The sequence below is a fragment of the Caretta caretta genome, chromosome 9 (assembly GCF_965140235.1).
Source record: "Caretta caretta isolate rCarCar2 chromosome 9, rCarCar1.hap1, whole genome shotgun sequence".
Lineage (NCBI taxonomy): Eukaryota > Metazoa > Chordata > Testudines > Cheloniidae > Caretta > Caretta caretta.
The window spans coordinates 19,651,870-19,677,010 of NC_134214.1; the positions used below are offsets into that span (position 1 = coordinate 19,651,870).

General features: G+C 40.5%; 1 protein-coding gene across 2 annotated transcripts in view; it reads left to right on the forward strand.

The window, feature by feature from the left end:
- Window positions 1-13,345: 13,345 nt before the first annotated feature.
- The window catches only part of SI (sucrase-isomaltase), a 146,978-nt gene continuing 135,182 nt past the window's right edge, over window positions 13,346-25,141 (forward strand). The window contains exons 1-5 of one of the 2 annotated variants that reach the window (XM_075132141.1): window positions 13,346-13,552; window positions 15,951-16,068; window positions 18,284-18,357; window positions 23,140-23,260; window positions 24,583-24,692. In XM_075132141.1, coding sequence (XP_074988242.1) covers window positions 15,951-16,068; window positions 18,284-18,357; window positions 23,140-23,260; window positions 24,583-24,692 — 423 coding nt within the window. In that variant the 5' untranslated portion in view covers window positions 13,346-13,552. The remainder of the gene's footprint in view (window positions 13,553-15,950; window positions 16,069-18,283; window positions 18,358-23,139; window positions 23,261-24,582; window positions 24,693-25,141) is intronic. The other variant, XM_075132140.1, reaches the window with a different exon arrangement.

Below are 25,141 nucleotides of genomic sequence, written 5' to 3' on the forward strand. Positions count from 1 at the left end.
TAGAATTTATATATGGATGTGTAATTGTAACTTTACTACAAATAACACTTTGTATTTATGAGTGTGTTTGTAGTCACAGTCCTTGGTCTTTGTATTCCTGGAGTCCAAATTGGAGACAAGGACCCAGAGGTGATTTTCACTCTGTTGAGCTTGAAACTGTAGCAACCAGTGGTATAATACAATATCATTAAATTCACTTCAAACAAAATACAAGGCTACAGTTAAAAGCAAGCTTTGTTAAAGAGCATTGAAAATCTGAATTGCCCTCGATAGCAACAAAGGAATAGGGAAAGAGCCACAAGATATAAGAGTTTTCTACGGAAGGAGTAACACTTTGTTACTGGTTTCAGGTTTAGAAGAATTTGCTTGATGTATGATGGATTTGGATTGTCCTGTAATAATTTATTAATACTGTATCTTGACTGGGTTATTGTAATGTTGGCTGTGTGCGTATATGGAGTTAATTCTATTGTAGGATCATCAGGAGAAGCACTCAGGCAGAAAGGTTTCAGAGTAACAGCCGTGTTAGTCTGTATTCGCAAAAAGAAAAGGAGTACTTGTGGCACCTTAGAGACTAACCAATTTATTTGAGCATGAGCTTTCGAAAAGCTCACGAAAGCTCATGCTCAAATAAATTGGTTAGTCTCTAAGGTGCCACAAGTACTCCTTTTCTTTTCTCAGGCAGAAAGGAGAACAATAGCCCTGCCTCTCAGCAAACACCCAGGACTCCTGACTTGGACCTTTTTCTCTTATGTTTGGTTCCTAAATTTGGTTTGAGAAGGATGTTGTAGGTCACTGATTTCACTGCTGGCCACAAGCTTCTGAAGAACAGCAAGTGCTGAAACCCAGCTGGACCTGATGGGGTAAGCATGGTGATCCACAAGGTACTGTAGGCCAGGACTTGGTCTAAGAGTAGGAGAATCACAGGATAAGGATTCCACCCTAAGGAGGTAAAGGAATAAGTGGGGATGAGCTAAGGGGTGCAGCTAGCCCTGTAACTGTGACTGTAGAAAGTGAACATTGATTCAAATCCAGGACAATTCAGAAGTTGGTACAGCTTCCTAGTGTGTATGTAAGCGTGCTGTGAACATTTTAAGCCATGTCCTCAGCCAGTGTAAATTAGTGCAGCTCTACTGAAGTGAATGGATTTATGCTGATTGATACCAGTTGAAGATCTGGTCCTTTTTGTGGCTGGCCATAGGCAAAAAACCTTTGTACTACTCAAAGTCCCTGTCTAGGCCATGATATGCTGATCTTGCTCAGTAACATTTGCAGTGTTACCAGCTCTGATGTTTTATTTAAACTCCCAGCTCCTGGAGATAAATGATTACATGAGAATCTCAGTGTTCATTTAATAAATAAATAAAACAAAAGTTTCTAGCCCTCATGTTTGCAGAGGCAACCTTGAAAATGTAACCTGAATAGTACTTAAAGGATCAAAAAACAGAAGGCAAATAAAAGCACCCACCTTGATTATTTTAATATCTGAAGATTTTTCAGCCAATCTCATGATTTTCAAACATGTGGGATAGGCAATAATTCATGTGTACAGTCTATGCTGAAGAAAGCAACATCGGGAGAGGCAAGTGCTGCGATAGCTGTTGTAAGTATAGTGGTGACCATGTCAATTAGACTGTCACTATGAGAGTGACTATACTAATATAGGTGGTGGGCCTTTTAATGTGCCCAGTGTCAACTAGAGCAGAGGTTCTTAACCTCTTTCTTTCTGAGCCTCCCCCGTTCTCCCTGCCCCCACCAGTGCCACAAAAACTGGTTTTCTGTGTATAAAACCCAGGACCGGTAGCAAGCAGGGCAATTGCTTGGGGCCTCACACCACAGGGGCCCCCATGGAGCTGTGTTGCTCAGGCTTCAGTTTCAGACTGGGTGGCAGGGCTCGGGGGCCCGGGCTTCAGCCCCATGTGGTGGGGCTTTGGCTTTCTGCCCTGCATGGCAGCCCCCCTGAAACTTGCTTGCAGCCCTCCCCAGGGGACCCTGGACCCCTGGTTGAGAACCACTGAACCAGAGGTTTCCGGCAGCTTGATCAGTCTGGGCTTGTCTACACTTAAAGGGCTGCAGCAGCGCTGCTGTAGCCCTTCAGCGAAGACATTACCTATGCCGATGGGGCGGCTTCTCCTGTTGGCATAGGTAACCCACCTCCCCGAGAGGCAGTAGCTATGTAGACAGGAGATGCTCTCCCATTGACATAACACTGTCTACACCGGGGGGTAGGTCGATATCATTGCGTTGCTCAGGTACGGATTTTCCACGCCCCTGAGTAACGTAATGATACCAACATAAATTACTAATGTAGACCAAGCCTAAGTGTGAGCTGACTGCTCATGCAGTTAACATCTTTGCTGTGCCTTTTCTCCTGACCTTGCTGCCTGCTGGGTGCTTACTAAATATTATAGAGACAGGAAAAAACACCGAGTCCTGGCACTGATGATTAATACCTTTCAACTGTGGTGTATTAAAAATACCACTGTTCCATTGTTAATTATTTTTCATCAAATATTTGTCACGCCTGAAGAATTTTAAAGTAATGAAAATTATTATTAATGCTACTACTAATAAAAATGGCTGAGAACCAGTTAATAAGGGCTTTGGATCTGCTTTGTTTCAGTAGCAGAAGAAGCACAGGCCCTGCTGGAGGACCATCTGCAACAAGAATGAGGCAAGTCAGAGAAAAAAGTAAGCTAGGGAGCTTTGAGGAAACAATGCAAAGGGTCAGAGCTGTGACTTCACCAAAAGGATTCAGTCAGAAACGTCTTTCCCTCACTCCAAAAACTGGGGAGGGCCTGGTTATTTCAGGTTTGGGGCAATAGTCACCAGAAAAAAAATACAGTGGCTTGGGTAATTATGATTCACAAAGATCCTTGAAATTAAGATTTAATAAGACATGTATCAAGCGCTATTTAAGCACCAGTTTTTGTTAAATCAAAGCAAGTCCTGTTACAGTTGCCAACTCTTGTGAATTTTATCTCACAAAATTTGATGTTTTTCTTGAAGTCACATCTTCTGGATGCATCTGGTGAGCCGAGAATCTTAGCTTTTATTGTAAAAGAATAATTAAGTATCTAACCCTCATGGTTAGGGAGAAAAGGTTAAAAATGTTGATCCAAGTACATCCTATGTGCTTAAAACCATTCTCCGCCCCCAGATACAGCATGATTTTTTAGCCAATCTCAGTTTTTGGGGCCTGATTCACAATTTATTAATGTTGGGCGTATTGTTGTTCTGGGGGTTGGGTGAAACCTTATTGAAGCTGGTGAGTGTGACAGCTGGCTTTCATTCAGGATAAATGACAGGTTTCAGAGTAACAGCCATGTTAGTCTGTATTCACAAAAAGAAAAGGAGTACTTGTGGCACCTTAGAGACTAACCAATTTATTTGAGCATAAGCTTTCGTGAGCTACAGCATGTGAGATGCATCCAATGAAGTGAGCTGTAGCTCATGAAAGCTTATGCTCAAATAAATTGGTTAGTCTCTAAGGTGCCACAAGTACTCCTTTTCATTCAAGATAAATGTAAGAAGCAATTAAGCTCCTTTGTGGAATAGATAGCTGAAACAATAGGTGCCAGCCAAAACATAGGCTACATGCAAAGCTGCTGAGGAATCTGAGCTGTGGGCAGAAGGATTTGATTGGGGCTGAATGCAAACACAGGATCTAGATAGTGTTGGATCTGTGTGAGAGAAGCAGATAAAACACCACAGAAGTGTGGAATATTGAAAATGGTGTTAAAATTAAAAGCTGTCACTTAAACTTATGAGGGTTTTCCTGGACCTGCTTGCAGGCTAAGGGGCTTTATCAGGAAGTGTGTGATCAGAGTCAGATTGTGGAGAATCAGTGAAGTGAGCTGTAGCTCACGAAAGCTCATGCTCAAATAAATTGGTTAGTCTCTAAGGTGCCACAAGTACTCCTTTTCTTTTTGCGAATACAGACTAACACGGCTGTTACTCTGAAACCAGCCTAGAATAGGTAGATTGAGTTGTACCTCTCTGTTTAGGGAACAGCCTGCTTTGTCTCTCTGTTTTAGGGTTAATGTGTGTTGTTGAATTCTAAGAAACAGCACACATTGCAACCTTCCACCAAAAGTACTATACGTTTTATCTAATTTCTCACTGTGTATGCCATGAACATAGCAAGGAACCCCAGAGAAGCACTTGTTGTATGACCCTGAGAGGGAGGTTTTGGGTAGAGTACTTTCTGGAAAGGGGCTTCAGACAGTAGGCAAAGAAACGGTTTCCTGATTGATTTCTATGGTGTTCTGGGAAAGAGGACTTTGTATGTTCTTTGTAAATAAACAGGATTGAATTAGAGAAATACCTGACTCCAGCATCAATTGCTCATCCTAACGGAAGCGATCTTCAAGACCCCAAATTAATTTTTGACTAACCACTCAGGCCAAACAGTATTTATGTATCTACAATTCACAACATAATCATCTGTATTCCTAATAATTGCTATAATCAGCCCAGCAGCTTTAACTAAAATGAAGGTATTATGTAACCTACAGGTTCAGGTTGTGTAGTTGTTTAAATGAACAAAGATCTATACTAATTATATTGCCTTTTACAGGAGTTTGAGCACCATGTCATTTTGAATCACTACTGCGCTCTTTGTGTCTTATCTTTTAGCTCAGCCACCAGACCAGGAAGGACAGGGCAAAATAACCCATAGCCCTGTAACCCATATTCCTCCACTGAGGGTTGCCCCCAATAAGAACACAGATCAGTGCTAATTATTTAATCAAAGGTCTGTACTAGTTATTTTGCACAAGGTGGAGGGGGGATTTGCATACAGGGCTGACAGAGGGGCAGGACAAGATAATCTGGTTAGGTGGCTCTCATAAACCATAGATGTCTGTTCTAATTTATGCTGATTTCAAGCCCCTAGGATTGGAGGAGCACATGGTTGGTTTGGTCAGTTTTGCCCCACTTCTCCTACCCTACTGATTGTATCTCAGCTATAGCTGAGGCTCTAGCCCTGTGTCTCTATCATTCTTACACTTTCCTCCAATGTAGTTCCATTTCCTGGTCTCTTCCTCTTGGTCCTCTGCAGTTTTCGTGACTTGAAAATTCCCTCATCCTAGCACATTTTTAGGATGGCTGAGATCTCTAATAGTTGCTAGTGGCACCTTAAAGACTAACAGATTTATTTGGGCATAAGCTTTCGTGGGTTCAAACCCACTTCTACAGATGCATGAAGTGGGTTGTTTACCCATGAACTCTTATTCCCAAATAAATCTGTTAGTCTTTCAGGTGCCACCGGACTCCTCTTTGTTTTTGTGGATACAGACTGTTTTTGTGGATACTACCCCTCTGATACATAGTTGCTAGTATCTACTAAATCTTCACTCTACTTGGGTAAATCCTCATTGTTTTCTTCTTGTCCCAAAGGGTTTTTCTTAACATTATAAGTCCTCCTGTGGACACTGTTATTTGGAAAAAAAGTGGCCTATTATCTGGTTTAGTTTAATTTACTTTGGAAGTTAATTAATGAAACTGACCAAAGGCTGCTCTTATTTCAAATGACAGTGTCCACAGGGAGAATTAAACCAGTGTAACTATAGTGGTATGAATCCACATCTTACTTTATACCGGTATAACTTCCCGTATAGACAGGTCCTCAGTCTCTTTCTGAGGCTATATCTACACAATGGACCTTTCAGCAGCACAGCTGTACTAAAGTCTCCCATGTAGCTGCTATATGCCGAAGGGAGAGAGCTCTGCTGCCGGCATAATTAAACCACCTCTACCAAGTAGGAGAGTGTCTCCCGCCGACATAGCGCTGTCCACACCGTAGCTTTTGTCATTCAGGGGGGTGTTTTTTTCACAGCCTTGGCCGACAAAAGTTTTACCAACAAAAGCACTACTGTAGACAAAGCCTTAAAGTCTTTTTTTGGTCCATGCTGACATTCATTGGGCTCTTGACCAGGCATCAGGAGCAACTGTAAGTGTTGCAAAGCCAAGTGATGGTTTTCCTGTACCATAAACCCCTTGTCTGTCTTTGTCATTGTATCCTCTCAATCTTTCTCTGTCTCAGAGTTCACCCATTTTAATTCCTGCTCTGCCTCCTCTACTTCTCACTGTTTCTATTATTCCTCCTTTCTTCTGCCTTCTTCCCATCTCCCCTCACACATCCACACCCTTTTTTGCTAAAACAAAACAAAAGTTTGGGCATCTAGAGGGGAATGAAAGTGATAAGTTGCAATCAGAGTGTTTCTGACCTAATGGTTTTCAGTTCTCCAGTGACACATTGTTGCTTCTGTTGGCCTAAAGCAAGAGGGCACCTAATTACAGCTCACCAAATAAGGTACAGTACAAGCTGCACATTTAAATGTCTCTGATGTGCTGCCAATGTGCTAACAAGGGGATTCCACAAAGAAACATTTTCCTTTAGGCTATGGTAGACCTCGTGTCCAGGCTATGGTAGACCTTGTGTCCAGACGCATGTACTCACAGCAAGGGGTGTGTGATCAATGGGGAATCTATCCCTCAGCCCCCTGCAAACAAACTCTCATAACCACAACCAAAGAGGATAGCAGCACTCCCTTTCTGGGCAAAGAAGTCAAGCTGCACTTTGATACTTGATATTCTGTTAGGAACGCTCTCCTGAGTGTACAGTATGAGAGTGTGGGGGATATGTTTTGAAAATACCACTCCTTTGGTGCAATCTATCTACTCTCTATGAAAGGGTCATATTAACTCTTTTGGGGAAGTTCTATGGCCTGTGTTATACAGTAGGTCAGATGATCCAATGGTCCCCTTTGGCCTTGGAATCTATGAATTTCGACTTTCAGAAATGTTTTTTTAATGAACCACAGGAATGAATCCTCTCTGACAGGGGATGATTGAGTAGTGTCAAGAGAGAGAGACAGAGTGAGTCCATCAGAAACAGCAACATCACCTTCCCTTCAATTTGATTGTGGAATTTTATCAAGAGGCTCCCAGGAGTCCTGAACCAGTTTTTGTGCATCTTCCTCATTAATTTTCCAACTTGTCATTAAACTCTTTGGGCCAAATTCATGCTCAGTATAAGTCATCTTGAAGGCAGTGGAGTTACAGCAGGGATGAATCTTGTCCATTGCCAATAATATATTCATTCATTCATATAAGCTACACTTTGAGGTTCCAACAGTACTGTTAATTAGACTCAGTTATCCACCTGGTACATTTAGCATATCTATTTTATGTCACGTAGAATCATTTATTAAAGAATGCCATTGCCCCCCCCCCCCCCCCGAGCCTTCCAGGCTAAGGACTAAAGGAGCTCCACAGACACTGCACCAAGGAAGTTGCAGAGCTTCCTGGAGTTTCAGAGAGGGCAGGGGAAACGTGGCTGCTGTGCTGTACCTCACTTTGGCTGAGTTCAGCTTGTCCTCCCTTCACACAGAGGACAGCTCGTCTGCCACGTGGGGAGGGGGGCACGACCCATTATCACCAAAGCGCTTTTTGTGCTTAAAGTTAATATGCACAATTGTTTGCAAGATTGGGGCCTTGGATTGTGTCTCCGTCTATAGTGCATGATAGGCTTTCAAACTTGATTACGGGCTTTGGGTGCTGTATAATAATTAGCTGAGCCAATAATTGACTTTTTTGGTTCAAGCTGAAACGATAAACCATTCTGTTTTGGATCAAAGTTTGGTTTTGGTTTGTTTGCTTTTTTAAAAGTTTGTTATGTCGTCTGGTGGGTTTTTACCCTTTTTCATTTTATTTTTAAAGAAATCTAGCTACATTTCTAAATGAAACATCTCAAAATGAAAAGTCAAAACGTTTGTTAGAAAACGTTTCAATGAGCTGTTTTGCCCCCCCCACACACTTTTATTTGGCTGAAACTATATGCCAAAATTGGCCTGAATTCAGGAATGGTTTTGTTTAATCAAAAAAAAAAAAAAGCCTAAATAAATAAAAATTCAACTAGCTCTTCCACTACCACTATGAATAATAGTAATAACAGCTCAAAAGTGCCTGAAATTATCTTGCAAAAATTTTCTACATTTAGTGTTGTTTTTTTTAGATCACTTCTTGACAGACACCAGACATGGAATATTTCTGTGTGTGTGTGAGAGAGAGAGGAAAATTGTGGCACAGAGCAGGAAGGTGTTTCAGCTTAAGTTACATCAGTAGTTAATGGCAGAGCTGGGACTAGAACCCAGGTGTCCCAACTCCCTGTCCCTTGCTCCAAACACAAGTAATCATTGCCTCAGAGTATAAAATGGGTAACTAGACAAAGAAAAATCTTCTACTGATTTTGAAATGACACAGAGGACCTGACTGGTGATGCAGAAGGTGGGTGGGGACTAGATTCTGCAGTTGACAACAGAGTTAATCCTCACATACGCACAACCCGGACAAAGCTTTCTCCTCTTGCCAGTGCTCCTGGGGTGGGGTCACTGCGCATGAGGTTCTTCAGGACTGACTGTAGAAAAGTGGTTAGCCATCTTCCTTTCTCATGAGCCATGACAGCACATTAACTCTCTATCTGCTGAACCAAGCTCCCAATGTTTGTTTCAGTGTTACAGCCATTGTTACAGTGCATAAGTTGGCCCTAGTTGGCAGGCTGCAGGCACAATGTACATTAAAGAGTGGTCAGTCATATGTACCACATTATTGATCAAAGTGGCACTCCAGTAGCCATTCATCTTCATCCAAAAGTGTTGCCACACCCAAGAAGTCACTATTGGAGGTACTTGAATAAATGCAGCCCTAGGGTGGACCGTAGCCAGCTGACAGGTTTTTAAAGGTGTTAAAGCTGTCTACACTAGTTTTAAAAAAATGTATTAGTTAAAGCATGCTAGCTAATACCTTTTAAACCACAGCCTATTTTCCTACTCTAGATATACTCACAAAGTTCCAACAGTTCCAGTCACTGAATGATCAACTCTTAATTCCCTAAAACCAAATTAGGGCACAGCAGAGTCCATGTTGTTCCAGTTCTCAGCTTCATTGATTTCTCAGGGTTTTTTAGGTTTCAGAGTAGCAGCCGTGTTAGTCTGTATCCGCAAAAAGAAAAGGAGTCCTTGTGGCACCTTAGAGACTAACAAATTTATTTGAGCATAAGCTTTCACGCATGCATGCATCCGATGAAGTGAGCTGTAGCTCATGAAAGCTTATGCTCAAATAAATTTGTTAGCCTCTAAGGTGCCACAAGTACTCCTCATTCTTTTTTCAGGGTTTTTTTACTGTCTCAGTCTATCTCTATCTGTAATCTTCCCATTCCTGCAGTTCAACAGTGCATCTCAGCCTGAAATGCTGGCTGCTATTATCCTCAGTAGATTTATGGAAATATACTCTGCTGGGGATTCTGAGTGGTTAGCCCTATTTCCGGTCCTCTTTTTCAGTTCCTGCTGTGTTGCTCATGCCCTCAAATGGCTTGGAAAATGTTCTCCAGGAAATTGATCCTGCAAGGTACTAGCACTGTGTTCCAAGTCAGGAAAGCACTTAGTCATAGGCTTGAATTGACTGCAGTGGGGCCACTGACATGCTTAAAGTTAAGCACATGCTTGCGTGCTTTGGTGGAAGAGTTCTCAGAATCTTGCAGGATCAACTCACGTTCAGCTAAAATTAAGTTATCCATCCAAAGAGATATAGAGAAACTGTTATGCCCTAAAGCAGAGCAAAAGGTTATATTTTTACTAACCCGAACAAAACTACTTTGAAAAGTCCACCTGAGCTTATACAACTAATACACAGGAAGTGTGTTACAATAGTACACACAGAGAGAGAGAGAGAGAGAGAGGGCAAGACAGTTGAATGGATTAGAAAAAGCCTGCATTTCCAAAGCAGTGAATCTGTGTGAGTGTTGACACTTTTAGACTGAGATGGATGGCTACTGGAGGACCACAGTGCTGTGCCTGTATGACGGATTCTCTTTCCTTTAAGTGCTGACTAGTGAAAAAGAGAAACGTTCCGTTCGGGCTCTGTGGGGAAATGCTTCACTTTTCAGTGGTTGCCACTAGGAGGTGGAATGTTCAGTAGACTGATTAAATAACACCTTTTAATTCGCAATGTGCAGTGCATTCAGCATGCACTGTAAAATACGTTTTACCAGAATAGACAGAAACTCCTGTTCTATAACTGAAATTTGATTTCAAAGGGAGGCTTCCGAGGGGGGGAGGGAGGGGAGGGAGGGGGGACAAAAACCCTTCACATGTCTTCTCAGTAAGAAAAACAAGTAAAAGTGCGTCCCCTACAAATATTTTAGTGCATTTCCCCCCCTGTAAGCTTTGCTCTTTTTCTCACTCTTCGGATATATATTGTGTCTTATTAATTTACAGATGATTCCTGAAAAAGTTTTAATGGTCAAAATCTTATTAGCTTTACAGTGTTGTATGCAGCGTTATTGTAGCCATGTTCACCACAGGCTATCAGAGAGACAAGGTAGGTGAGGTCCTATCTTTTATTACACCAGCTTCTGTTGGTGTGAGAGACAAGCTTTGGAGTTACACAAAGCTCTTCCTCAGGCCTGGGAAAGGTACTCAGAGTACATAGGTGCCAATTTCTCCTGGCGTCCGTGGGTGCTCGTGCCCTCCCACCCCCACCCCCGACCCTGCCCCTGCCCTGCCCCCATTCCAACCCCTTCCCCAAAGTCCCCACCCCAACTCTGCCCCCTCCCTGCCCCTATTGGACTCCTTCCCCAAATCCCCACCCCGGCCCTGCCTCTTCCCCGCCTCCTCCCCTGAGTGTGCCATGTTCCCGCTCCTCACCCCTCCCTCCCACAGCTTGTTACCTGTGAAACAGCTGTTTCACGGCAGCAAGCGCTGAGAGAAGTGGGGAAGGCGTGCTCAGGGAGGAGGCAAAGGTGAGCTGGGGAGGCAGGGTGGGGAGCTGCCGCTGGGTGCAGAGCACCCACCAAATTTTCCCTGTGGGTGCTCCAGCCCCGGAGCCCCCACGGAGTTGGCGCCTATGTCAGAGTGATGCAGCTAAATACAAGATCAAATGGACAGATTTGCATAAACAGGTTAGCTTGCAGCCTAACCTGCACAACACTTTCAAAAGATGAGCCTGGGAACTTAAATTCATAATTTTGCTTGACATTAAAAATCATGGTCTTAATAAAGACACAATATGTAACCCACTAACCTCCCCCCACTTTTTTGTCCTATGACTATTAGGGTGTTAACATGCCACTTCCTGTTGCATGATTCCTTAGAGTATGTGCTAATTACTTATGATACCACTGACTTCCTGAGGAAACTACAATCCTTTGGTGATCTTCCAGAAAACAGCATCCTAGCCACTATGGATGTAGAAACCCTCTACACGAACATTCCACACAAAGATGGACTACAAGCCATCAGGAATAGCATACCCGATATCATCATGGCAAATCTGGTGGCTGAACTTTGTGACTTTGTCCTCACCCACGACTATTTCAGATTTGGAGACAATTTATACCTTCCAGTCAGTCATGGTCACTCAATAACAGACCTAAAAGTGTCAATTCTTTAACAAAAAAACTTCGAAAACAGACTCCAATGTGAAACTGCAGAACTGGAATTAATTTGAAAATTGGACACCATCAGATTAGGCCTGAATAAAGACTGAGAGTGGTTGGGTCATTACAAAACCTAAACCTAATTTCCCCAATACTAATTTCCCCCTATTGTTACTCACACCTTCTTGTCAACTGTCCGAAATGGGCCACTCTCATTACTTCAAAAGTTATATTTCCTCCCTTGGTATCCTGCTGTTAATTGAATTGTCTCATTAGACTTGGCAAGGCAACTCACATCTTTTCATGTATTTATACCTGCTCCTGTATTTTCCACTCCATGCATCTGATGAAGTGGGTTCTAGCCCACAAAAGCTTATGCCCAAATAAATGTGTTAGTCTTTAAGGTGCCACAAGGACTCCTCGTTGTTTTTGCTGGTACAGACTAACACGGCTACCACTCTGAATCCTACTTATGCTAACCAACTGTTTGATTTTACATTTAGCTGTGAGTCTGAGTACCATCCCCAGACATGAGGAAGAGCTCCATGTAACTGGAAAGCTTGTCTCTCTCACCAAGTTGGTCCAATAAAAGGTATGACCTCACCCACTTTTACAGTGTGATTTTTAAATAGCTTTTTCCAATTATGGAACACTAAGTGATTTATAATGTGATGAAGGCAGAAATAACAGATAAGAAAAATGACGTTTAGATGAAAACTAATTGAATGGTGCAGCAAAAAACTGCAGGCATGTCACCTGACAAGACGTGTTGTCTTCAAGTTGTTGCTACTCTTCTACTTGTGTACAGTGATGTGAGTGATATCTCAGAAAATTAGAGACTAACCAATTTATTTGAGCATAAGGTTTCGTGAGCTACAGCTCACTTCATCGAGTGAGCTGTAGCTCATGAAAGCTTATGCTCAAACAAATTGGTTAGTCTCTAAGGTGCCACAAGTACTCCTTTTCTTTTTGCGAATACAGACTAACACTGCTGTTACTCTGAAACCTGTCAGAGAAAATTATTATTATTAATTAACTAGCCGTTCTCTGGCTGCAATACACATTCAATATCCATGGCAGTGTTGTTTGCACTGTTGTTGTACCCATGTTCACCACAGGCTATCAGAGAGACAAGGTAGATGAGGTTTTATATTTTATTACACCAGCTTCTGTTGGTGTGAGAGACAAGCTTTGGAGTTACACAAAGCTCTTCCTCAGTCTTGGGAAAGGTACTCAGAGTGATGTAGCTAAATACAAGATCAAACAGATAGGTTCGCATAAATAGGTTAGCCTGCAGGCTAACCCGCACAACACTTTCAAAAGATAAGCCTGGGAATTTAAATTCATAATTTTGCTTGACACTAACAATCATGGTATTAATAAAGACACAATCTGTAACCACTAGCCCCCCTCCCCTTTTTTTGTCCTATGACTATCAGGGTGTTAACATGCCACTTCCTCTTGAATGGTTCCTTAGAATATGTGCTAACTACTTATGCTAAACTATCTGTTTGATTTTGCATTTAGCTGTGAGTCTGAGTACCATCCCCAAACATGAGAAAGAGCTCCGTGTAACTGAAAAGCTTGTCTCTCTCACCAAGTTGGTCCAATAAAAGGTATGACCTCACCCACTTTTACAGTGTGATTTTTAAATAGCCTTTTCCAATTATGGAACACTAAGTGATTTATAATGTGATGAAGGCAGAAATAACAGATAAGAAAAATGAAGTTTAGATGAAAATGAATTGAATGGTGCAGCAAAAAACTGCAGGCATGTCACCTGACAAGAGGTGTTGTCATCAGGTTGTTGCTACTCTTCTGCTTGTGTACGGTGACATGAGTGATATCTCAGAGAAAATGATTATTAAAGTAACTAGCCATTTTCTGGCTGCAATATACATGCAATATCCATGGCAACCATTTTCAGTGCGAAGAGATTGTGCAATCTGCCTGAGAGTATACGTAAGTACCTTCGACTGATAGACTAGTTAACAGATAATGCAATAAACTGATAGGGGCTCAATATAAAGCTGGAGTTTTCAAGTTGAACCTTCAGTGCCAGAGGGCTGGAACAAGAGCAATGCATAGACGGTGAAACAAAGGGGTTTTGAGGTATGTGCTTTTATTCCTGGGTTTCAAGTTTCAGGAAATCCAAGCGTATATATCACACAGTAGGATTTGTACCGTAAATCCTCATTTTCAACTTCTGCGTCCCTGAGAAGTGCAGAGTTTCAATACCATGTTTCATTCTGTGTTCTTTGACAAAACCTTTAACCATACTGTAGATCTCAAAATGTTGAATGTTGCCTTGCAACGTTCCTGATTGATATATTTGTGGAAAGGGTTAATTGAGAACTTCAGTTAGGAACGGTTGGATTGTAATTTCTTTATTGCATTGAGCAATATGGTTTTCAATATAATAAAACAATTGCAGGCTGAAAATACAATATTCCCTGGGAAGCTACCAATGTTATAGTATAGAAAATGTCTGGGAAACCTATATACATATGTAAAATATGAATGTATTGTGCAGTTTATAAAAGTATCTTTGATTATATTTTGAAAATTATATTTAACTTTATCGTAGCTTTCACTTTCCCTTGAAGACTGCTGCTGAGTTGAGACTGGTCTTTCTAAATGAGTTAATAAACTACCTCTTCATTCCTATGACTGTGAAGTTATTGAGTGAGTGGGGGAAGGGCAGGGCACGTTACATGGAGGCTGCAGGGGAAAGAGCATCAAGCTTAAACTGTTCTGATGTCAAAAAGCTTTTCCCCCAGTACTGCTGATTATTGGAACACCTGTATAAGTGTTTTAAAAGATCAGTGCAATGAGCAGTACTACACTATTTCCACTGGCAAAACTGCATTTTGTTCTTATTTTAACTAAATAAAAGAAAGTTATTTCTCTGTGTTTAAGCCAATTTTGTCAGGTAAAATGCTTTTAAGCGAATGAAAAATGCAGTTACTGTTGCTGGTATATTGATCTGGAGGTTGCAGATGTTTTAATGAGTTTTATTGCTGGCATACAGTTAAACATTAATGGTACCATGTTGTTCTTCACATGAGATTGAGCAGTTGGCTGTGCAGCCTGAATATTTCAACAGTAAGCCCTGGTCCACACTATAGAGTTAGGTTGAAGTGGGGCAGCTTACATTATCTAACTTTGTAAGTGTCTATACTAAAATGCAGCTCCCACTGATGTAACTCACTCAGTACACTGACTTAATAATTCCATCTTCATGACAGACGGAGCGCTTAAGTCAATGTGGTTAAGTAGACTCAGTGTCAGTGTAGACCCTACATCAACTGTTGTTGCTTTTCAGAAGCCATCCCTCAATGCCCCACACTGACAGGAAAATCGTTGCAAGTGCTTCTGGTGAGGATGCGCATCACCAATACAAGCAGCATAGTGTGGACATGCAAAAGCAGTTTAACTACTGTGGTGACTGTACATTAATTTTGTAATATTGACTTGCCCTAACCGTTTGTCAATTATAGCACTTTTCCTAACTTTACCAAGTGGGCTCTCTGTCGCTCTGGGTATCTTGTCAGATCAGCTGGTACAGTCACCCGTGCAAATCAAAAGGTAAAAGATCAGCTATGCATACTAAAATATTAATACAAATTCTATAGATAATCATTTTGAATATTGCATACATCTGTGTCAATAGGGCATGCCTTGCTCTGCTAGTGTGGACTGTAGTAAAGAAAAATTTGAACATAGAAACTGAGTCACACAAGGGAAATGCATGAATTTTATACAGCAATTTTGCCTATAACCCCACCCACATTATCTGCTTTTGGTATTACAAGCTCATCTCTCTGTCCTTCTCAGTGTGCTACACCAATTTAAAATGACAGTAGTCAGTTCTGCCTTCTCAGAATTACACCACTTAAGTAATTACACCAGCTTAATTCACAACAGTTTCCCCTGACTTACTGATCTGTAACTTACACCACCATTTATGTCACCATTGATCCATAGTATACTTATTATTTCCACTATACATGGAAATATATAATAGAGCTCTTCAACATTTTTTGTCAATTTTTTTGGCAAAATACACCCTGACAACTTTTACAAGAAAACTTCACATTTTGTGGAAATATTGGGCAGTCTTTGTCCCTTCTTCCACACCCAAAACTGAAAACCAAAATTTGGGGCATTTTGTTTGTTGAAAACTTTAAACAAAAAAAAGTTCCTGGAAAGTTCAAGGAAAAGCTGAAAAGTGTCATGGAAAAATTTGAATAAAATTATTTTTTTTTGTTTCCCAGAAATTTGTCACAGACAATTTAAATACACTTCCCAACCAGCTTTAGTAACTTATTCTGTTTAATCGAATCTGAACATCAGAATATTACACTTTGTGAGGTGTGGTTGTATTTTAACTTCTTTGGGCAAAGGATTCATTCTTAAAGCAAATATTTGCTAGATATTTACTAAAAAGCACATTCCTGAAACTTTTTTTATGTATTTATTTTTTACAATGGTGTTTATCCGTGGCTAGATGGGGAAGAAGAAGTTCAGCGGATTAGAGATCTCCCTGATTGTCCTATTTTGTTTGGTGGTGATTGTAGCCTGCATTCTGGTGGCACTTTTAGCAACAGGACAACCTGGACTCCAAGGTAACAGTTACTATTTATCATGATTATTGTAGAACTCAAAGGTCAAACCAAGAATAGTCCCTGAATTTGAATTGCTCGAAGAGGGAATGTATTAGATTTGATTAACAAAATGAACCATGGCATTGACTCTTAGTCTAATCAATGCCCACTGAAGTTGATAGGAGTCTTTCTAGAGGACGATGGATCAGGCTTATAGACAAAATTCAAGCATGAGAGCATGTAACGCTCCATGTGTTTATATGGTGTCCTTCACAAAATCAATTCTTTTGTGTATAGATGGTAAACTCTTTGAGATATAGACTGCATCTCCCTGTGTATTGGTAGTGTCTAGCACTATGGGGCCCTGATGCTGACGAAGCACAGTGGTTTCTCCCTTTTTATAGATAATGTTAATATTTATAATGAGTAAAAAAACTAGAAAGATTAAGAATTTAAAGCAGTTGAAAGTAAATGCAACTCCTCTCGTTCCAATACCTGCACTGTGTATTTCTTTAAGTTACTTTTTTAATGAAGAAAGTGGAATTTCAATATTTTGATTAACAACTAATAGCTGTCCAAAAGAGAGAAAAAATTTAAGAGCTCTTCATGTGTTATGTCAGCGAACAACTCCATGGAATCGCTCCAGCTGATATACTATGTATGTATAATATGTACTGTGTAGAAATGAAAGACTTCAAAGATTTTGACCCATTCGATAACTGTATTGATAAGATGCATTAATATCTTATCAGATGATTAAATATAGTTTGGTCCTTTGATTTAAGTCTCCCCATGTTTTATACTTTTAATTAATTAGTTATATCATTTAGAATGGCTTGTAAACCCTAATTTGTAACTAAATGCAAACTGATTTATTTTTTCAGTGAGATTCTGTTGTGTGGAAGAAAATACCATAAAAGACAAGAGTTTTCTTTTAATGAATCAATAAATTAGAAGAAAATTTGGTTTAGAGTTAGGCTAGCATACAGAGCCAAATGTGCAAGGAGCCTCCGTTTTGACATGGCCACATTTTGCATGCATCCTCAGTTGCATGTGAAGACTGGGTAATCAAGCCCACAGTTTGTGCATGCAAATGGCAGTGTGTATAAAAGGAAGTGATAAATTCTAACACAAAGTGAATGTGCTCAGGTATTGGGAGTACAGCTGCTCGCGGCGGCAGATACTTGCATTTATTTGTATCAGCTTTTGGACGTGAACATATCAACCTGACATAGCAGTTAAAACAAACAGACAAAACCCCACTGTATAAGGCTCAAGTTGGAATAATATTTGTAGGCCTCAGTTTAGAACTTAATTAACTAACTAAATAAACTGAAAAAAGGCTACAACTTCCAATGGGCACATGCAACGCCCCTTATCCAGGAAAACCTGGATTTGTGCTGGAAATGGCCCACCTGATGATCACTTTAGATAAGCTATTACCAGCAGGACAGTGGGGTGGGAGGAGGTATTGTTTCATATTCTCTGTGTATATATAAAGTCTGCTGTAGTTTCCACGGTATGCATCCGATGAAGTGAGCTGTAGCTCACGAAAGCTCATGCTCAAATAAATTGGTTAGTCTCTAAGGTGCCACAAGTACTCCTTTTCTTTTTGCGAATACAGACTAACACGGCTGTTACTCTGAAACCTGTCACCTGGCAATGGAGGCTCTTGGACTTCTCAAGTTCACTAGTGACTAGAGCCCCACAAATTTAATTATAAAAGTATTCATGGAACATCTTCATATCCCTGGGATATTTGTGTCTCTGAGGATGCCCAAACTCTGGATACTGTGGAAGAAAGCATATACAGGGTAGGAAGCACATATAAGAGCAGCAGAACAATATCATGAACATGGACCAAAGTCTCTCCATTTTTAATACCTGGTGAATTTTAAATGAAGCAATGTGTGATAAAGGCTACAGGAGTTCTTTGAAACTTTATCACATTCTGCATCTTTATTTTCTGCCATAACATTTAAAAAAGTTGGGTATACCTAGGAAGAATTCTGTGCTGTCTTGCGTCTTGTGTAGTTATATACACCTGAGAGAAGTAGGTCCCAAAATGATTACATCAGAATGGCAGTGTTTTATGCCTACTTTGCTTAGAGGTACATGTTTGCACAAGTTTGACGGTACTGGGGAATCAGGCCTTTAGATTTAAATGATTTAAAAATGTAATTAAGCTATTTCTATAATTCAGCACTATTAATAATAATCCATTCATTTTTAACAGACTTTTCTCCAGACTGTCCAGCAGTAAACGTCGCAGAGAGAATTGACTGCATTCCAGATCGAGTGGCAACAAAGGTCTGAAACACATACATGAGGTTAATTAGAAAATGGGCCAAAAACAATGAAACGTGAGATTTGACTATAAAAACAACCTTGTGGACACAAGGAAAACTCAAGCCTGTAATCTGGGAGCTGTAGGATGGGATTTTCCAAAGCTCTCAGTGCTGGCTTACCTCTGTTCCCTTTGACATCTGGGAGTTTTGCTACTGATGTCAGTGAGAGCAAAGGTAGATCCACACTGGGTGCTTTGGAAAATCTCACCCGTAATATATAATACAACCTTGCTCTGCTGAAACCATTCCTTCCTTCATTATCTGAAATTCACATATTAACATTTATAATGGCACAGTCCCTGGATAGGCTGCCGCACCTTAAACCCTCTTCCAGTTCCCCTCCCCCTGAGTGCAACCTTTTCAAGTGGCAGGCTTGTGTCTTCACTTCTCTTTGGGGTGGGATCCCACAATCACACCACTCTCCAACAGGGTGTCCAGTTTACAACCCCTGTTTGCCAACTGTGATACCTAGAAAGCCCAGTGGACTTGGCACTAGCAAGAGATCCCCTTCAGGAGCCTGTAATCAGTAGCAATATGCAGTGGTACAGAAACAGCTTCTCCAAAACAAAGCATGATTTGTTTTGCCAGTGCTCACACAAAGGGTATTAAGATAACACAGACCTACATGCATACCATCTTACCTACTCTTGACATTCCTCTCCAGCCCCCAGCTAGACTTGATTTAGCCTTGGTATCTCCTATTCTCTTGGGAGCCAAGTTACAGCCTGGTTGCTGCAGACCCTGGCGCTCAGTCAATCTGAGTCAGCTTTTGTAGCAGCTGACAACTTCCCCCCACCCCCTCTGTAAGGCAGATCTTTTCACAGATCAGGGTCTTTTGATCATCTCCTTCTCACGGTCACCTGATTGGAACTGAGGAGTTCAGGTTGATATTTCAGGGCTATAAACCAGGCTAATGTGATTTGAGGGGAAGCTCCTTATCTAGGCCATTGTTTTACCCTTCCTGCCTATCTCTTTGACCACCCCCTTTGATTTGCCCTGCATTCAAGCAGGGTAGGATCACACAGATACACTGAGGGGCATCTGAAATTTATCAAAGGTGATGCAAATATTTTCCACTGCTCCACAAGCTACATATGAGATTTCTGAATCTGAATCCTTCCTATGTCATCAGATATCACTCAGAGCATGAATAAGGCTTTCCCTCTCTGTTTATTATGCTGCTTGCCAGAATGGTTACCTTGTTTTTCCTATAACCTAGCTTCTTTACAAGAATAGGTTGTTGACCTGTCACTGAACCCCCAACCTGGAGGATCAATGGACTGCTTTTCATCTAGTACCTACTTTTTGACCTATCTTCCGCTCCCCCTAGCTCAGTCATTGGAACATAGCAGTCTTCCTACTGTGTCAAGGTGCAGTCCCTAGGGCAGAATATTAACATCTGATTAACTATTAATCTTCTCAAGACGCATCAGATCTGCATCTTGTGTGCCACAGTTTGCTTCCATATCAAGTTTTTAGTCTCAATTTCTCTCTCTCTCTCTTTTCAGATGAGCACAGAGACCTTCCTGGTTAAGAATCTACTTAGATACTTTTCTTATCCAATGGAAATATTGTCATTTCAGTTTTTCTATCCTTGCCCTTAAACTCATGACTTTCACTTTTATTCCTCTTTAAATGATATGTTCTTTTCAGATAGAAGCTGGTGATTTGTATTTTCCTTCCTCCTGCCCCATCCAGTGGGATTTTTTTTGTATGTGATGGCTAATTGCAGCCATTTAAAAAAATAATCAAAATATCACTAACTTGAGAAAAGGAGTACTTGTGGCACCTTAGAGACTAACAAATTTATTTGAGCACAAACTTTCGTGAGCTACAGCTCACTTCATCGGATGCATGAAAGCTTCACGAAAGCTTGTGCTCAAATAAATTTGTTAGTCTCTAAGGTGCCACAAGTACTCCTTTTCTTTTTGCGAATACAGACTAACACGGCTGCTACTCTGAAAACTGACATGAGAGAATTCCCTGATGAGTTCCAAAGTTCACAGTTTCTAATGCTCTTGGTATTTGATAGCTTGTATTATACTATATGGTTCAATAATATCCCACAGGTAAACATATTGTACTCCCCTGTTCTTTCACTGGGAACAAATTGGTTTCCTATCTTGCTCAAGAAGTAGGGCACAATATAGGTGCAGTCATGCAGATTACTTGAATCTTTAAGTGGTACCTTTGATCTAATCTTCCCATGTTAAATGGTGCACTCATCCTTCAGTAGGAGATGAATGCATGCATGCAAGCAACACTTTGTTTACTGAGAGTCCCATGGTAAGTCTAGGGTTCTATTTTTTCCCCACTGTGATTAGAAGGCTCTGTTTGAAAACTAAATAGAAAGGATTTGAAAGGTGAGAACCAATGCTGAGCCAAAGATTTGGATGATTATGTTGTATATGTGATCCTTAGGCTTCTCTAAGGTACAGCAATTTTTTGATCTAATATCCTTTTAAATATCTCTAAAACTGGTAATAATAACAATATCAGAACAATTCATTTATTTTTCTATAGTACCCTAAAATGAAGTATCAGCAATAGTGTTGAATCAAATTTTTTGTATGAGAAATGTTTGATAAGGAAAGTGGCCTTAAAAGAAGGGATATGGATTAAAAAAATTTCAGTCCACACCCTTGAGCGACTGTGCAGACAGCACTATGTTGATGGGAGAGCTTCTTCTGTCGACACAGTTACAACTCTCAGGGAGGTGGAAGTATCTATGCTGATGGGAGAAGCTCTCCCATCGGCATAAGTTGCGTCTTCACTAAGCGCTCCAGGGGACAAGCGCTTAGTCGGTAACTGCACTTAAGTGAAGCAAGCTCAGGGAGAGGTTGAAAACCAACAGAGCAATTTAGATTCAGAGATGAATGGGAAGCCAGCAAAAGCAATGGAGCACTTGGTGATATAAACTCTGTTATATGGAATCAGGTCTACCTATCATAATGTTGCTGAACTCTGCAGTGACAGCTGAAAAGTATTCTAAAGGGATTTGTTAGATCTGGCTGGAAAACAGAAAACCACTTTCATAAAATGGTTTCCATTTTATTTAATTGAAATTTCATTTTTGTCAACAGAAAAGGAGGACTTGTGGCACCTTAGAGACTAACCAATTTATTTGAGCATAAGCTTTCGTGAGCTACAGCTCACTTCATCGGATACTGTATGTATGCATCCGATGAAGTGAGCTGTAGCTCACGAAAGCTTATGCTCAAATAAATTGGTTAGTCTCTAAGGTGCCACAAGTCCTCCTTTTCTTTTTGTGAATACAGACTAACATGGCTGTTACTCTGAAACCTGTCATTTGTGTCAACGTTTTTTCACCAGCTCTAGGATCTGTTAGGGTAGATGGGCTGTCTAATTCTGCTACTAATTTTCACTGATATTAGTTTAAAATATCAGTAGTGCACATGACCCAAGTGGTCAGTTACATCCGTACTGAGAAAAAATATGTAGACATCAGAAACAATATGAAGTTACCCAAAACTGCTTTTACTTACAAATGTATAGCGCTGGCCAGGCAATCTGTAAAGAAATTTATTTCTAACAGAAAAGCTATTCAGGCTAACATGCACACAGAGCTAGAGTATATGTTTATGTCACTGCATTTTATTTTTAGTCAAATGAAAACATTACTTCACTGAGGGTTTTGGGTTAACCTGAAACATTTGTATTTTAATTCAGCTACCAAACTGAAAAATTGGTTATTCACGCAACTCTACTCATGATTCAGATCAAAGAAACAGAGTTACAGACTTATTAGTTCACAATTTACTATATGATGTGGGCTGATTCCTATCCACCCACATCTTACAGTAAATTAGGAACTAATAAGTCTGTTGTTCTGTTTCTTGCTGAGAGTTTGTGTGTGATTGGTCCATGAACAGATGAGAAAATTTGTCAATTGCCAGAATTATTTGTACATTTTTTTAATTTTGGAAAGAAATATTACATTAATGGAAGGCAGATGAACAGTGAAATATTGTGGAATGAGTATTTCCTCATTTATGCTGATATCACTGTATTATTTAGCACAAATTTAACAACAGAAAGTGTTATGTTTATGTGAACTCTCCATTTAAAAAGTACAAGTCTTCCATATTAAACTATCAGTGGGGAAAGGTCAAGAAGGTTTGGAGTTTAGTTTTGGTACAGAAGTGCATGCAGATGTTTTGATACTTATCTAAACCATGAGTGAAACTATTGGATCTTCCTAAATGGGCTAGAAATCTGATTTAAAAAAAGCTTTCTTGACGTATTTCAGTATGTTCACTTCTGGTCCCAGCTAAAATTTGGAAATAAATACAAAAAATCATAAAAAAAAAATAGTATCCAAACATTTCAGAACCTTAAAAAAGTCTCCCTTGCAATGTGGTTCTCAGAATGGGTGAAGAGTCAGACTTCCTAGTTTTTCCTGAACTAATTCACTCATTTTTACCTTGGATCTAGAAAAGCCATTCTTTGCTTCTATCATGTTCTTATACAGTCAAACAACTATTGATTTCCCCAAAGAGGAGTGCTTGTGAATGGTATAACAAAATTTGCTGGTATTTGAAATACACATCATGCATGATTTTCATCTAGATGGTTATTTAACTGGGAATTGGTCCTGCTTTGAGCAGGGGGTTGGACTAGATGACCTTCTGGGGTCCCTTCCAACCCTGATATTCTATGATTCTATGATTTGGTGCTAATTGGTGCTGTTAATATAATCAAGTTCTCCTTGCCTTTGAAACAGAGCTTATGTACACTGCGTGGCTGTTGCTGGAATCCACAAGATGAAACACACATACCCTGGTGCTTCTTCTCCAAGAGTCATGGGTATCAAGTAGAGGGAGGTGTGAAGCAAACAGATACAGGTAAGTAGCAAGCTGTGCTCAAGCAGTAAAGTACATCCTTGGTGTCCAAGTTACTGTTAATGTATACTCTTTAACAATATTCTCTTTATATAAAGTTTTCCCCCATTGATGTGATACATTTCCAAAAAATCTGGTATTTTTGTTGCAGTGGCTGGGGCTGATCTCTGCCTGCTCTTTGATCTATCTTGAATTGTGTCATAATAACTCTGATTCCTATCCACCTTGGAGGTTCGGTTCCAAAAAATAAGGGATGTGTAAAACATTAGAATGTGTATTTATTTATAAATAACAAATGTAATGGCATCATCAAGGTGTTCATGTAGCCCATTATGCTTGTCTATATCAGTTACCTGCATCATGCAGAGGGTAGAAGTACCTACCAAGGCAGAATCAAGCTGGCGAAGGATACTTGCCATCTACCCAGAGCAGGGGGAAATGTGAAGCAGATTGTGTCCTGTTCCTGGGGCACTGCAATGACACATAGCCCCATGCCCAGGGTTTGTGGCAAAGCCATAATTTAGCCCTGAGTAATTCATGACATGGTGGAAACCCTTGTCCTTTCTTGCCCAATCCCCTTCACTTGTTACTCTCACTTGCTGCATCATGGGTAAAGTTAAATAGAAAGCTCCCTGGAGGAGGGGCCATCTAAAGGCCATCTCTTTGCATTTGTGCTGTAAAGTTCCATGCACCCTTTTGAGGTCTATATAAATATTTTTATATATGAACCTACCATGTAGATCTTTATAGTAATGTAATGATTTTTATAGTAAGACTTTTCAAAGGATGCACACCAAATGCATTAATCCTTAAGGATTCTATAGCAACTGTGAGATGTAGATCTCCTTTATGATAAAAGGTTTAGAAATCCTGACCCAAGAAAAGTTTAAAACAAAAACAACAACAACAAAAACTAGGCATGTTTAGTCTTGAGAAAAGAAGATTGGATGGAGGTGGGAGGGACCTGGTAAGTCTTCAAATACATTAAGGCCTGTTACAAAAGAAGACTGTGATCAATCATTCTCCATGTCCACTGAAGGTAGGACAAGAAGTATTGGGTTTAATCTGCAGCAAGAGAGATGTAGGTTAAATATTGGGTAAAAAACTTTCTAACTGTAAGGATAGTTAAGCACTGGAATAAGCTTCCAAGGGAGGTTGTGGAATCCCCATCATTGGAGGTTTTGAAGAACAGGCTAGCAAAGCACTGGAGAGTGAGGGTCTTGGTATCCTTGGCCCTGCTTCAGGACACTTCTAGATTTACATTTCTGTGATTCCATGGTGCAATAAAGCAACAATATAATATATATATATTTTTTCTTGTTAAGGTTTTATGGCTAAGTTAAAGAGGCTGCCTTCACCTTCCCTATTTGGAAATGATATTAACACTGTCCAGCTCACGGGAGAATATCAGACAACAAATCGCTTCCGGTTCAAGGTTACATTGTTTCTTATGCTGTTTAAGATTAGTGTTTTACACTGCTTCATAACACTGGAGAAGCGAATGGCAGAGGAGATTGGTAGTGTTTCCTTTTCTCTCCAGTCTCTGCTTGTTCTAATTCATCCTGAAGACTGTCAGACTGCTTTCCAGAATCATGCTCTAGCTGTTTTACAGCACACCACAACACTACAGCAATGTGGGAGAGGTAGTAAATAACAATACCATATCCAATTGGAATCTGAATAGTTAGGATTATTAGCCAAGTCTGTTTGACCAGGGCAGGGAAATTGACACTCTTACCCCCACTCTCCCCAGAGGCACCAGCTTCCTCATTTCCCCTGGGGTGCTCGACCCCGCCCCAGGCCCAGCTGCCCCTCCACCCTTCCCCCAAGGCCCCACTCCAGCCCTGCCTCTTCCCGCTCCCACTCCTCCCTGCCCCCTCTTCC